At 34.3% G+C, this 15,795-nt stretch overlaps 2 protein-coding genes across 2 annotated transcripts; both read right to left on the minus strand.

Annotated features, from left to right (window-relative positions):
• Positions 1-1,524: 1,524 nt before the first annotated feature.
• Positions 1,525-10,602, minus strand: LOC105122954 (transcriptional corepressor LEUNIG-like). The gene is made up of 19 exons (XM_011022360.1): positions 10,415-10,602; positions 10,246-10,336; positions 10,037-10,108; positions 9,816-9,913; positions 9,484-9,593; positions 9,103-9,386; positions 8,951-9,026; positions 8,750-8,861; positions 7,477-7,526; positions 7,115-7,396; positions 6,941-7,012; positions 6,503-6,727; positions 5,798-5,939; positions 5,610-5,719; positions 3,802-3,951; positions 2,973-3,128; positions 2,744-2,860; positions 2,443-2,640; positions 1,525-2,052 (listed from the first exon to the last, which is right to left on the minus strand). Exons 3-19 carry the CDS (start codon positions 10,066-10,068, stop codon positions 1,909-1,911), a joined length of 2,358 nt encoding a protein of 785 aa, XP_011020662.1. The 5' UTR covers positions 10,069-10,108; positions 10,246-10,336; positions 10,415-10,602; the 3' UTR covers positions 1,525-1,908.
• A 4,283-nt stretch (positions 10,603-14,885) lies between these two features.
• On the minus strand, positions 14,886-15,795 carry LOC105122955 (CLAVATA3/ESR (CLE)-related protein TDIF-like). Its single transcript, XM_011022361.1, has one exon. The coding sequence runs from the start codon at positions 15,663-15,665 to the stop codon at positions 15,261-15,263; it is 405 nt and encodes a 134-aa protein (XP_011020663.1). The 5' UTR covers positions 15,666-15,795; the 3' UTR covers positions 14,886-15,260.

A 15,795-nucleotide genomic window follows, 5' to 3' on the forward strand; every position in this document is an offset into this window, starting at 1 on the left:
ATTAAAAATAAAAAAAAAACACTGCTTCTAATGCTTTTTTAAAAAGATATATAGATATCGGAGGCTAGCGAGCAAGTGGGCGTGAATGAGAGGAAGCATCGAAGTGATGGTCATTGATATTGTTATTTTAAAAAATATTTATTTATCATATTTAGTTTTTAGTTTTTTTTTTCTTGTATTGTCAAATGACTGCCTGTGTATTGTTGATGGGGGGAAATATTTTAGTTTGAGATTTATAATACATTAAAAAAAATATTATAGTAATAATTTTAAGTGCTTGGATTGCCCTAAAACATTAAAAAGCCGGTCCTTGCATCCCCTCAGACATGGATGCACATAAATACGTGATAAACATCTAATGAACACGAGTTTTATAAATGGAAGCTATGGCCACTAATTGAAAAACTTAGGGTTGTTTTGCTCAAAATCAAAAATTGGTCAAACCAGCCCTCATATTTGAGGCTTCCTCTCATACAGGCACTCTCTCGCTAGCATACTATATCTATGCTTTTTATCCAATTTTTCATTAAAATATTGAACAAGAATTCTGAAAAACAAATCTCATATCATTGAGATTGTAGCTTGAGCATAGGAAATTTGTGATAACAGCTAGAGTGTGATTATTTGCACGTATGGAAGTTGCTATTTGATATTTTGATTGTAACATGAAAGAAGGAAAGAGGTATGAGAGTTGTGAGGGATTAGAATGGTGAAGGTTTTGAAAAAAATAAAAGGAAAGGAGTTGGATTAATTTGAGTCTTGATTTTCATTTAACTACCATAATCAACTTAAATCACAGTTTATTCACAATCAAATGTATAGCCAATAATTGAGAGTACATGATCTCGAGTTAACATGAACTTATTTTACTCTTTATAAAAGTAGAAGATACTGCATTAAAAAATAATAATAATAATTAAGGACTTAAGCATAGGTCAGGCACGCTGGCTAACATGCTTGAATTTTAGGGTTTTTTTTTCTAAATTTTTTTTTTTAATTGATGGCTTTTTTAATATTTTTTTAATTTATATTTAAATTAACATCCATTCTTCTTTTTATTTTGTTTACTTAACATCTTTTAATTTATAATTATTTTAATCTATAATTATTTTGTATGAATTTAATTTTTAATATGATTATTCTAGTTTATCTAAATTTTGTCTATGTTTTATATAAATAAACTTTATTTTTTTCCATCATGCATCCGTTATCATTTAATTAAATGAAAATTCAACTTTGATAAACAAAATCTTTAAACATAGAACTTATATTTATCACTTCATTTTTTCTATTTTCATTTAACGGTTTTTAAAAAAATATATATACAAAACTTTTAAATTTACACCTCGGATTAAAGGTTTTCTTATATATAAAAATACATTGAAAAAATCTATATATATATATATATATATATATATATAATTATTATTATTATTATTTTGTGGAAAAAAATATATCCAACTCACATCAAAATGCAGTATGTCACCTAAGGTGGAGGATACGGCGAAACAACTTCACATTCAATCATCAATCCTAGCAATGACGGCACAATCTTCAATACGGAATAGAAGCATATAGGAAATGTTCCATCACAAAGCTTTTAAACTCAGATGCCGTTTATAGCAATCATCAGCATGCCGAGACCTCTCAAAGCAAAGCAAGTATACTTCCACCTACTCATTCTGGGTAATTTGTGTTCAGATCATAACAAAGGCAACATTCAAACAGCAAGTCGAAACCCGGAAACCTCGAATCCCCTTATTACATGTAAATAATATTAAATTGATAGAAGAAAATAAATCAAGTTAATGCATCCCTGTATTTTTTTCCCCCAGGAAGACCATGTCAGAGAATGGAAGGACCATTAGACTTGATGATGGGGGATTTGAAGCACCAAATGGCCGACACTTACTTCCATATCTTCACACATTTGTCATGACTTGCAGAAGCAACCATCCCTGTAGCTTGTGATTGAGCCAAAGCTGATATCACACACTCATGAGCCGCAACCGTCATGCTCTTGTTCTCAGCCATGTTCCAAAGCTCCAATGACTGAATTAGAACAATGATTACAACCAGGGCAGAGAGAATAGAAACCAACATGAGTAAAAAATATCAAGAATTGTAAGTGCAAGAGTTCTCCTTAAATGGATATTATGACCCCATGAAGTTAAAAATATAAGATACATTGTTTCCCAAAATACAAGCACAAGAGTTTCCTATGAACAAACAAAAGGTGGGTTAGAACTGAAACAAAAATCCTTTTATCCTTGGAACGTTTCCTATAAATATAACAAGGTTAATCTGTTTTAAATAAAATCGAACTTGAAGTAGTCATCTCCAAAGCAGGTTCAATTACAGGAAACGGCTCATTTCCATGGCAAATAAAAACAGTCAGAACTTAAACACTTAATATCATCACAATAAGACAAGCAAGTGTACCTGGTAGCCTCCAATAACCAAGAGAGTGGAATAGCCTGGATGGAAAACACAAGAATGGAACTTGTTCCCACTTGAACTAAGTTCATGAATGCACTCTCCTGTGGCCAATGACCACACTCTAACAGATTCTTGACTGACAGATGCCAAGTAATCTCCGTTCACATCCCAGCAAACAGAGTGTACCGCTGTAGAGTGCCCCTAGAGCAAACAAAAAATTATTTATTTTAATGGCGATCAAATAACAAACATGAAAGAGCAGAGTTTCATTGGTTTTCTCAACTTCTAAGTTTAAGACCAATACCCGTAATGAGTGTGTCTGTCTGTCAGCCTCGACATCAAAGATGGACACAACATTCTCTGCAGCTGCTGCCAGCAGTTGTCCGATTCTTGGCTGAAATCTAACTTGTGTGGTCCCTCCCTGCTCCAACAAATGACCAAGATTTAGAATAGGCAAGAAATAAAATCCATCAGAAATTCAAGAACAAAAGCGCAGTGTGCACGCGTGTGTGTAAAGGAGCTTCATGGCTAACCTTGGATATATGGGTGCAAGAATACTGATTGATGTTCCAGAAGCGAATCTCATTGTTATCATCACAAGAGCAGAAAACATCATTCTTCTTTGGGTGAAAGTCAAGGGACACCACATGTGAGGTATGCCCCGTATATGTTTGCAAGGAATATCTTGGCTGCGAGGATAAACCACATTATAATCCTAGTATTACATGATAAAGTAACTGATGCCAATTCCTTTTGTGTCTTTTTCCATAAGTTCAGGAAAAAATGTGGCATAAAAAGGCTATAACTTAAAAAAGAAGGGATGCCAGAATATCAAACTTCCTCAAAAAATCACATGTAGAATCTAAAATTACATCAGCAAGATCAAAGGGACAACAGCCATGTTTTACCAACTGTATTTGGCAAACTATAATACAAGACAAGCTGCAGTGTACATGCTGAGTAGAAGCAAAACATTTCAAAGAACATCCTAACCAGAACCTCAATGTAACAGAAGATGAATCGAGGGAATAAAATAGCACTTCAAAAGATTGCTATCTAAATTGAAAATTGCTTTCAATAGAATGAATATATGGTGAGATTCATGTTGTTGTCAAGATCATTGAAATGACATTAATAAAGACATGCATCTCCAATAAAAAGAGTGATGATTTACCTATATTAAAAAACAAGCACCCCCAAAAGCAAGAAATTAAATAAACAAATGCAAGCATAGAAACGTGGTTATCCCATGGCCAAAAGTTTTTGAAAGGAAAAGGAAGCAATTAACTTATGGAACTGATGAGTAGTTGATCCAAAAGAATGAATGATTAATATGAGAAGCATTGGAGGTAGAAAACTCACTACTGCAGCATCCCAGAGACGTATACTTGAATCAAATGAAGATGTCGCCAGCTGAGTTGAATTTGGCCTGAAACGAACATCAGTGATAATGTGGGTATGCTCGTCTGGATTGCACTCTGTTTGCAGAGTTTCCATGTTCCAAAGAACAACCTACTGACATGAAAACATATAAATCCACATCAATTCTTATCAACAAGATATCAACTTTCACAGTTCATAGTTGCTTTTGCTGATAAAAAAAACCCAAACTTGTAACAGATATCTAATGGAATGGTTTTATTCTGGCTTAGTCCTACATTAATTTGTCCACCTTTCCATTCAAGGTGTCCAAAATGTTTACCTGCTTCAATTTTTAAAGCATGGTATACATGAAACTTTACTATTTCTCTTGATGGGAATATTTAAAAACAAAAAAGGGTAGTTTTGGAAGTTATGGGAGCTATCATTTGATGTTTCATTATGTTGCAGTAACAGGATAGAGTAAAAGCAAAACACAAAAGTGTCCTGATGTGGCATCCACATTTTGGTTGCCAAGTTTGCGCATTCAGTTAGTTTTTTGAGACAGTTCCATTATCACATTTTTATCTGAGAATATTTCAGCTAAACTGTAAACACTTCTTTCCACAGCATGCAACTGTACAATTACTTTTGAAGTATAGCAATCATCTTAAATGAATAGAGAAAACTGAGGGAGCTCTGGTCTTCATTTTGCAGAGATCATGTCCCTCCTACAATCATCTGCCTTCTTCACAGTATTCTCATGATGCTTCTACTTTCTCCAATAATCATGAACTATATAAACCATGGTTTGCAATGAATGAAGCTTTGGCTAAGATTGCGATTCTACTGGTTAAGTTGCTCATCTCTGAACATACCAAGTTGACATGTTGAAACATTTAATAGTAAATCGACACAATTAAACTACCTAAAATGGTTGGCGTCAATAGCTAAACTTGAGACGGTTAGTTGTGTTGACTTCCTATTCAACAAGTAACGAGGTCTTAGTTAACTTGAGATAAGCTACATTAATCATGGTCACTTCCTTGTATCAGCCTATCAGGTCTATATAGGCCTTTGCTCTTCAGGTTTAGGAATGGCACACTCTTCATTTGCAGGTTCAACAGAACCATACAGAGATAGCATAGCAGGAAACAACTACAGCAACAAAAGGAAGATTAGAAGAATAACAAACTAGCCTAGCATATGCAGCAGCAAGAACAATGAAATACAACAACGGCAGGTTCGTGCTAAGTATTAACCTAATGGATAAGCCCAAGTACTACATAACTGTAACATTCCTAATCTATCTTGGTCCATTATCTATCAATTAATTGCTGAATAGTAAGCTGAAGCACATAGGGCAAACAAGATGATGCCATATACATAAAAAATAAATAAAAATGATCACTCAAGTATAAAGATGCTGTCTCAATTACTGCATTTATTTATGTATACCCTCGCATAACATTCATTTAGTGAATAGTTTCCCAATGCATATCACATCAATTTCATACTCTGTTTAATTGAACCTTGGAATGAAAGCAATGGTTTCTAAACCAACTTGAATCATCTATTTAACATGGTGAAGGCAAATAATAGGGTGGCAATCAAAATCAGGATTTAAAATGGGTATTATAAGCTCTTTACATTTCTCCACGTTGGTGGAGGTATGCATTAACTAATCAGCAATTTAGTTCAAAAAAACGCAAGCAAAACAGAAGTAAAAAGTTTCAATAATCAAAATTTCCCCAAACATGTAAATCAGAAATGAAATTAATTCTTGCACGCTACAAAACAATGGATTATACCTTCTTGTCATGCCCAGCACTGGCCAACAATTTCCCATCTGTGGAGAAGTGACAGCAAACAACTTTCCCATTACTTTTGCGTATCGAACTAACTTCACTGAAGTTGAAACCTGAGATGTTAAGGAACAAGCATTGCTGTGGTCAATTCGAACAAAATAATAGCAGAAGAAATTGAAAACATTGCTTACCTTTTGAAGCTTCAGCAGCATGTTCAGAAGAATTCCTTTTTAAGGTACCAAACAAATCTCTTCCGTCTCCATCATCAGGTGATAAAAAAGATTCCACATTATCATCTAAGGAGCCAACATCTGCAAAATGCTCAATATCTTCCTGCAGAGAGATGTAAAATCAAAGACAGGCAATGGTTAGGACCAACTTCGGGCACTACCGTGAGTAACACATTAACATACCAGCACAAGCTCAGACTCGATAAAGGATTTATATACTTGGACAAGCAATTTCATTGAGCAAAAAATATAAAATAATTGCATTTTGTAACAATACAAAAAACTGAACCCTTGACTTGACATTTTTTCCACTAGCAGGACCAACAACAACATGGACAACAACCTCCTCCCCCACCAACAAACAGAATCATCAGAAGACATCACAAATGAATCACCATGAAGATGAAATTTGAAGAATTTCCTTCACGGAATTTTATCTAGTTACCATATATTTCAGATAATAAATCCATCAACTACCTTATGTTTATGAATACCAAGCAAAGGCAAGACATGCCAATAATTGATGTTATTCTGTCCTAAAACTTTAGTTGAATTCCATAAACCAGTATGGGGTAGTTTTGGGTTCCAAACAGCAGATTCCCGATGTTCCATTCACATCTCTAGGTTATTCATGTCAAAGCAAGTGAGTTTGTTAAGAGAACATACCAGTGGGTTTGTGGATGATGCAAGAGCTCCAGTTGTATCACCACCATACATCAAGCCTTTTGACATGCTATTGACATGCTGCAAATTGCCTGCTGTGGCAATTCCATCACCAGGAGTATGAGTTGATGGGGTAGATGGCTGAGAATTAGAAGGGCCTACAGTATTTCCTGTACCGGTACTATTAGCAGGTCCAGAAGATGAAGGGCCTTTCCTCTTTCGGTTATTCTATTACACCATAAACAAGCATTGGTCAGTGATTTACCAATATTGTTATGCATTGCATATTTAGAAAAGGAATTCATCCTGGCACTAGTTAATAAAAAACTCATGGGTAAGTGCAGGAGAGTGGATACTTAAGCATGTGGTTTCAAGTAACTTCACAATTTGTTCCAGGTTAAACCAGGTGTATATCATAATGTGTATTTAAGGAAACACAACCTGCTGTCCTTGCTGCGGTTGCAAAGGATCTTGTTGTTGAGAGGATGATTGTTGCATCTGAGGCAAATTCATCTGTTTAACACAACCCAGCACAAAGAGCTTTAAGAACTCATGACCCAATTAGAATAGTTCAGAACATCAAATGTTGAATTATTATAAGGAAGAAAATCCTACCTTAGATGAAGTTGATTGCATTGGAGAACCAATAGAGCCATCCTTTACATTAGGTTGGCCATCTTTGCTATTCAAAGGACCTCTAGGCAACCCCCTAAACTTCCGTGGATCCATATCTCCATACATTGGTGAAGCAGAAAGGTTCCCTTGTGCCTGGACATGTGCCAAGAGTTGCTGCTGTTGTTGCTGTGGCAAAAGCTGAAACTGACTCGCAGCATGTAAAAGAGGCCTTTGAACTTGTGAACCTAAACTCGGCCGAGATTGTTCAATTCCCTGTATATTCTATAATGGCCTAGGCTGTGAATAGCAAGCTATATATTTAATTATACCCCCATAAAAATGAACTCCAATATAGAACTTACAGTTAAGGGCCATCCCTTCAATGGAAGACCATTGACTCCAGGATTCAATCCTGGATACATAAATTAGAAATAATTAAAAAAAATATTATAAACATAGAACTTTAAGAGGATTTGTACAGTAGAATTCTTCTGGAATTTTCAAGAATAAGTTGGAGGAAAGAGCATAGTGAATAGACATTTATCTTTTTTCTTGATTCCACATACCCCATTCCTCTATGCACTGCATACATTTTGTTAGTTATCTAAAATCTAAATCAACCATGAGACACATCTATTTTGATATACATGGCATCGCAAACAAGTCAGTTTACAATTTATACATTTTGAATTGACAGTATTAATTTTTTGGACATAACAGAAGATGATCAAATGTATACGTTTGGACATAACGGAAGATTGTCAATTGGATATGCAAGAAACAATTTATTACTGTTACTATGCAAGATCTGGATTTCAAAAAGGCTTCACACTGCACAATGATGATGGGCCAAAGTATTTGTCCCATACTGTAGGAAATAATTACATAGACAAACAGTCCCGCATATTAGACCATGCAAAATAAAGGGGCATATGTGCAGACCTTTATCCAAAATAATAATTCAGATGTGCAAGTAGCCAGGTACCTAGCTAACAGAGGAATCCTTCATGGATTCACTTAAATAAGAAAACAAATAGTTGATACAGCACTATGAACATAGACAGGAGACACTCAGCCTTCTAAACCTTTATAACACTGTTCTTGGGGTTGGAAACTGGTGGAGAAAGATTCTTTTTGGATCTAGCTAGTACATTAATATCTCAATTAATAGTTAAAAATCAAGTAAAGCAAGTTATGCAGCACGAATAAACCGAGAAAAGTGCAAGCACTCTTCAGGACTTTGCAGTTTTACCTTTCCCATTTTGACATACTCTATGCTATAGTTGGATCACCACATCTAGAGTAGAAGCACGTGGTACTTGCATGCTTATATTTCTTTTTATTTCTTACCAAAACTTTTGAGGTAACTAACTATAAACTGCATAGAGATTTTGTCAAAAGGCCAAGAGATCTCATAGGAAACAATAAGGAAAGTAATTTCAGGGCAGTGGAAGTTCTCGTTTCTTCTTTTAGTTAAGATTTAGGTAAGTCAAGATTCGCTCAAGACTTGAAAATCAATTTGTGGATTCACATGGTTACATGCCCTCATATTAAGTTCCATTTCTGGGATACAGTGAAAATTATATGCCCTCGCACTGAGTTCCAATTCTGCCATACAAGATCCCGTGCATTTACCTGAATTTCCAATTCCAGGTTTTGACTGCATGATTCCCTGCCCATAAATGGTTGAAGGGTCCATAGGCAAAGATCTCTGAGCAGCACCCAGGTTAACTTCTTGTTTGACATCCTGCAAATTGAAATTGAATCAAGAACTCGATGAAAATGTAAAGGCAAATAAACATAACGCATAATCACTATTGCTGTTTAAGTAGTTACAGCAGTCTGTTGAGTTTGTGCCTGGATTTGTTGCAGTGCAGCAGTAACATTCCCTGGATTTCCTTGGACCAACTGGCTGTGTTAGCACAAAAGAATCAGCACTCAAATAAGTGGTACAAACACTGTCTACTAACATCTATAACGAAACTTACCCTGGATGGTTTGTAGTTGATTTGAGAAGGGCCATCCTAGCATCAAGATGCGGTTGGGATGTTTCAGATTCCATTTGGTTGGAATGCTTCAATCGTTCCTCATACATTTTTGCAGCCAACACACTCGCATTTGATTGCCTGAGCATTCCTTCGGAACCAACAGCATTTACCGGACCACCCATGGTTGGGTTGTTATTACCCCCTCGTTGTAACTGAGCATGCTGCATTAGTTGGAAGTGCTGCATTTGCAGCTGTTGCTGTTCCTTTGTTTTGCTTTGCTGTGCCTATATATCAATACCACAAGTCCAGCTAAAGAATATCAAAACAAGATCCATATCCAACAGGGAGGTTTACAACACTCATTAAAATCTAAAAACTTACCTCTAGATATGCTGCGGCAGTCTCAGAATGTTTCTCATTAGTCCTTGCTATAAAAATATCCCAGAAGACAGACCACCATTCAAAAAGAAAACCCCCAGGAGCATCAATTGCTGCACATTCAAACTAGAAATTATAATTACATCTTAAACATTTCAATTTCTTTTACACCATGTTTAAGAAGCTAGTTCAAAGCCAAGCCATAAGAAGTAGACAACTTTCACTTCCATTGACCTCAAAAACACCCGGATAATTATATACAATGTAACAAACTACTTTCCCCGTCAAAATATGCTCCTGAAAAAGCAATGTCAAAGTAGGATTTCGCACATTACCTACTGGATCGGGGGCAACTTTCCCTTCTGTCATGAATGATTTTGCGGTGTCATGCAATTTCTTCTTCACCAAATAATCATATATGTACACATCAAGCCTACCAAACATAGCCAGTTAAGAGAAAAATCCAAAACATGATCAAAAACCGAATCATTAACTTGACTGAAAAAAAATATTAACAAAACAAAAATCAAAGAAATAGAAATACAAGATCACGTACATTTTATCTGCTTCCCAATTACTCTGTGCCATGATTTCAGCTCAAAAATCACCAAATAAAACTGCTAATAACCTAAATTAAAATAAATAAATTCTCAGCCAATAAAATTGACCGATCAAATTCAAATCACAGTTCACTGAATTTCGAAATTTAGATAAAATCAGTGACTCGAAGGAAGTAAAAACTAAATAAATAAATTAAAAAAAGACCTTAATTTGAAGAATTAGATGGATCAAAAAAATATGCACGACTAATCACGGACTCTGTGTGATAACGATCTCCATTGATCAAGCATTGTCACTGAATTGAATTGTGAGACAAAAAATAAATAAATACATAACAAAAAAATGAAATTAAAATAATTAAATTTTTTATTACCTCGAATTCTATAATTTATGCTATTAATGAAAGAGAGAACAGGTCTTGGGGTTTGTGATTTTCAGACGCCAGAAGGAGGTTTTAACGGAGTGAAAGTGGGGAGAGTCGACTCGAGAGAGGAGTTTGAGCTGGATCCGAAGCTCGGGTTTGGAGGGATAAGCCTGAGGTTGGGAGTCCAAAACTGAGGTGGGGTTATTGGTTCATACGTGCACAGTTGAAACCTAGATATGGCCGGGTTGAATTGGTGACGTGGACGAAAGTTAAAAAGCCAGCGGACTTTTACCACGTCGGATATGCCTCAAGTATAGACAAATAAAAAAAAAATTAGTATTTATTTATCTAGTTTATAAATATTGTGGTCAATTAAATGGATCCTCGCGTTGTTCTCGTCAGATTCTAAAATCTAAAAGAATTATGGATACAAATTGAATTGTGAAAATTTCGAATGTGGTATTGGAATAATTTTATTTTTATTTATTTTATTTATAATTTTCATGTTTGCTCCCCCTTAATTTTAAAATTTGGTATTATACCAGTCATCATATGTATATTTTTATTGGTTTTTTAGCCAGTCTAGTGAATCATGATATTAGAAAGTTCATCCAATCTCAAAGTTTCCAAAAAAAAAATGTAGTGTTATTGTCACTCCATGGTTTATCATTTCCACTCCATAATCTATTTTATTTACTTGGATGGATTAAAATATACCTAATTATATTTTTCATATATAATGATAATTGTTAAGGTAATGTTATTAGTTTTAGGTATTATTCGTTAATAAAATACTTATTTAAAAAAAACTAATAGAGAAATTAAAATTTTCAATTTCTATATACTTTTTTTTCTTTGAATTATTTTGAATTTTAATGTTTAAAAAACAAGATATTCCATAATTTTATTGAAACCCAAGGGTGGGGTGATAGTGTCCGTCAAGATATTTTATATTAAATATAAAGTGAGAATAACAATAATTAAAACAAGTAATTTTAAATAATTTGATCCATTCATGCTATGGGTCGATACCTAATACATTTGTTGTTGTAAACTAAAGTTAAAATGTTAGCACAAGCAACCATTCTTATAATTTAGAAATGTGATAAATATTATTTTTTATTAAAAAATTTATTTATTTATTTATTTATTAATATCAAATTATCCTTGAAACTTCTTTTTATAAGAGCTAACTTTGAGATCGTTTGTTTTTGTCTAGTCACGAGTTTAAAAAATTAATGTAGGTTGATATTTTTTTATTTTTTTATTTTAGTCTTTTATATTATTATTTTTTAAATTGCTTTCTATAACATTAGTTTCGATCTCATGACCAAGATCACGGGTTCAAAGGTTAACACGTATTGACTTTATTTTTTTAGATCTTATAAAGTTGATTTATTTTTAAATTTGTTATTGAATATTTGATTTTTTTCTTAATTGATTTTCATGTACTTTTGTGTTTTCACTTTTTTTAATGCGAGGTTATCCCAGTTCTATGTTAATATTTATAAAATTGACAGGTTAACTTATATTAATTCGGATTTTTTTTAAATATATATTTTTTAATTTCTCTACTCAATATTTTTATTGATGATTTTGCCTTGTTGTTTTTTAACTTTTCAGGCGGTCGATTTTGATCTCATAACCATTATTACGAGTTTCAATAGTTAACAAAAGTTGATTTTGGTATTTTTTAAAATTAATTAATTTTTAATTTTCTTATTCAATATTTAATTTATTAGAAGTTGATTTTTATACTTTTCATTCATTTTTCTTTTATATCTATTTTTTCATGATATCAAATATCTTAATATTATTTATTTTTTAATTAAATATCAATTTATTTAATTAAATGCAACTATAAGTATTTTAATTTATAATTAATTTAATTGTCAAAATATATAATAAAAAAACCTACACATTTATTTTCTCACTAAAAAAATATCAAACTAATGTCAAAGCCGAGTAATAGCAATGTACAAGACACGCTCCACCAGTTCATGTAGACGAGCCCACCTTTGTCATGCCGAGCTTCATAAATTTGCTAAGTTCCTTGAACGAGAAATCCTACATCGATAAACAGTGCACCTAAGCAAATGAGAGCTGCTAGAAATTTACGTGCCCGCTACTAGTATACAAATTACGCAGCCGTGCGGTAGACACAAAGCGAACTATTCTCTCTCCTTTTACTAGAGAACGTCGTGTGTCTGCAGCAAATCACGGCATACGCTAATTTTTTAAGGGGTTCTCCTACGGCGAGCCCTGCATTTTTATTTAAACCTTTGTTAAGTTAGTTAAAACACCAATCCCTACGTAACTTGACAAAATTGACACGAACCACAAACCATGGAGTGAGGTTGGGTGCTGGCAATACCACACACAGTTCCTTTAGTTTCGTACATGACTAAAAAAGAGACTCTAAAATACTCTACTAGTACTGGAACATATTCTTTCCTTTCAAATGAAGGACAAAGCAAGAGCACCGAGTAGTTTGTTTCTGGGTTTTAAAAATAATTTTAAAAAGATTTGAAAATTTTTTATTTTTTTATTAACTTTAAATTAATATATTTTTAGTATTTTTAAATTATTTTAATGTGATGATATCAAAAATAATTTTTAAAAAATAAAAAAATATCATCTACATACATTTTAACACAAAAAACTATTTAAAAAGCAATAATAACCACACTTTCGAACAGAAAAGTAGAAAGAATGATTTCCCTAATAATAGCAACCACACTTCCAAACAGAAAAGTAGAAAGAATGATTTCCCTAGCTAGATTAATCTTTGCCGAGTTGAATAAACATTATTGAACCAACCCATCCCACCTCTGGACTTCTACTCGACCACGCTGATATTGTAGCTAATGGGTTTCGACTGTTCTCGATCGTGTCATTATATTAACCCACTTCCTGATGCTTTGGTTATATATCTTGAGACGACCAATCTCCTGTAAGGGAAGCTAATTAGGATATAGAACATGTATGGTGAATGAGGGATCATGACTGATGACTCTCCGAGCAGCAAACCGTTGCCAAAGAGAAATCCCACATCGCTAGAAGCGTTTTGACACCAAACGAAGAGCTGCGATGTAAAGCAACCCACTAGAGGTTGTTTAATTACGCAGCCGCGCGATGAGCACAGAGCGAACTATTCTTTCGCCTTTTACTAAAGAATACCGTGCGCTCACTGCAAATGGTGGCATACGCCAATTTTTTCAAAGGGCAATCCTCCCGTGGATAGCCCTGCGTTCCGAGTTTAAACTTCAAAGAGTTAATGTTTCTCACCCAAGACAAGAGATCACAAGCTAGTGTCGGTTCACATCTTGCTTGATTCTTTTGATGCAATGCTTGTCGCTATTGAATCAATAAACTCTTTTACTCGTTTGTAAGAGTTTTTTTCCTAAATCCAAACTAAAAAAATTAGAAAAACACTTCTTAACAAACAGAACAAATGCAAAAGTATGTCGTGCATTGAATGGTTGATTATACTTGACAGTGACAATACACATTATAGGAAATCAGAGGCCAACATTGCTTTATGTTTGTTTCCAACAAAAGGGGCCACATATCTTAGCTGAATATATCCTTTTTCTACTTTCAAATTACAAATGTGATTCAAATTCACGTGAATCCCAATCTGAATTTCAGCTTCATTTTCAATTAATTTCTTGCTAAGTTACTGACAACTTTTATTCTTGATTTACTGATTTAACAGAATGATTTGGGATTTGATTTAATCACTAAATCCGAAATCGTGTATTACACTATTATCTTGTGTTTGCTCCGTTTCCGATTAAGCATGTCTTAGATAATTAAGAAAATGTAATTTCTGCTCCAGTCTCATTTCTAAATGAAATGTGAATACATAACTCCTTTTTCCCTTGGGATTTGAACCAAGTGCAAAAAATTAAATGAATTCAGCTATTGTAAACTTTGGTGGCCTATTTTGCAAAATCTGGGGGCATCAATATCCCATATACAGCAAACAATTATCTATAGGAAAGCTTCAATTATAGAGATTCCTTGCTACCTATGATTATCAAATCATACCAATCGACTTTTTATGGTGTGATGTATCTTGTTTTCTTGTGCTTTTAAAGACAAATGCAAAAACCCAAGGGCTCTTACAATGGCGACAAAGGAAAAAACAAAGAGGACTCAGTACTGAACAATGTTTTGATGACACATCTGACACCATTCATGTCTGCCCTTGTGCACAGATACCACACTCTCACAATTTCCATAATTTTTAGACTCGAACACGAGACCTTTTAGAGAGAGATTCTACTGTCAGTTGAAGTATATCTTCATTGGCTACAATTTGCATCATTAACTGACCAACTCAACTACTAAAACACAGTACCCCTGCAACTAAATCCATCATGGCAACCCATCATGCATTGGTCACATACCAGGCTTTGAATATCTAACCAAAACACCCACTACTCATCTGATAAATAATTGTTGAAAAAAGGGAGAAAAGAAAAGGACTACAAGGCCAGGTTATAATTATACTCACATGACCAGCTTGAGCATATCCATCGCATTACATAATTTACTACACATGTACTACTTACTTATTCTTGTTCTGAGAATTTCTAACATTTTAAGATCAACAGTATAAGCCCCTGCACTCTAACAATTCAACACACAGAAAAACAGAAACTAAAGAAGTATTGCTCGCTAGTTGCTATATATAGACAATATCCTAGCACTTCTGTAGGACAAACTAGACAATGAAGATGAAGTTGGTAACTGCTTGATGCCTCGCTAATCAAATGTGAGGAAGATCATTATTATAATCATGAAACAATAATGGCCACAATCAATCGTGGCTCCTCTTGCTTACTTGTTAATTGGACTCAGGATTTGGACCACTAGGTACTTCATGGAAAGCTGCTTTAAACGGTTGACGTGAAGCAGAACCAGGAGTGGCAGAAACCTTCGTGGTGGTGCTGCTTGTCACTGCAGCAGCATCAGCGGTGGTTCTAGAAGGTGGCGTGTACTTTGGTTCTTGTGGATGGATTTCTGTGGTAGAATGTTTTGCTCTTGTAGATGGCGAGGAAGCTGTGGATTTCTTGGATAAATCTACGGGACGAGCAAGAAGAGGAACAATCAAGAGAAGACCAAGAAAAAACACCATAGCTTGCAATTTTGTCGTGTTTTCACAAACTGATAATTCTCTAGCTGGCGCCATGAAATTAAAATCAGTAATAATGAACCACCCCCCAGTAATCCAGAAGGGATCAATATCCATGAACTACACTAAGAACACCAAGACAAGAAATAGAAAAGATGGTGGCAGATGGCAAGGAAGATGTACAATTCTGAGACCACTTTATTGTTTGATGCTTTAAAGCTAGGAGCCTGGGAGCTTATATATAATA

Source organism: Populus euphratica, unplaced genomic scaffold, assembly GCF_000495115.2.
Source record: "Populus euphratica unplaced genomic scaffold, PopEup_1.0 scaffold8.1, whole genome shotgun sequence".
NCBI classification, from domain to species: domain Eukaryota; kingdom Viridiplantae; phylum Streptophyta; class Magnoliopsida; order Malpighiales; family Salicaceae; genus Populus; species Populus euphratica.

What these genes read in the sequence shown, in the direction of transcription:
- LOC105122954 (XM_011022360.1), bottom strand. Translation starts at nt 10,068, where the DNA reads ATGGCACAGAGTAATTGGGAAGCAGATAAAAT. An exon ending in TCAACTACAAACCATCCAGG is followed by an intron (nt 9,027 to 9,102) that starts GTAAGTTTCGTT and finishes GTGCTAACACAG; the next exon opens with CCAGTTGGTCCAAGGAAATC. An exon ending in CACAAACTCAACAGACTGCT is followed by an intron (nt 8,862 to 8,950) that starts GTAACTACTTAA and finishes TTCAATTTGCAG; the next exon opens with GATGTCAAACAAGAAGTTAA.
- LOC105122955 (XM_011022361.1), bottom strand. Translation starts at nt 15,665, where the DNA reads ATGGATATTGATCCCTTCTGGATTACTGGGGGGTGGTTCATTATTACT.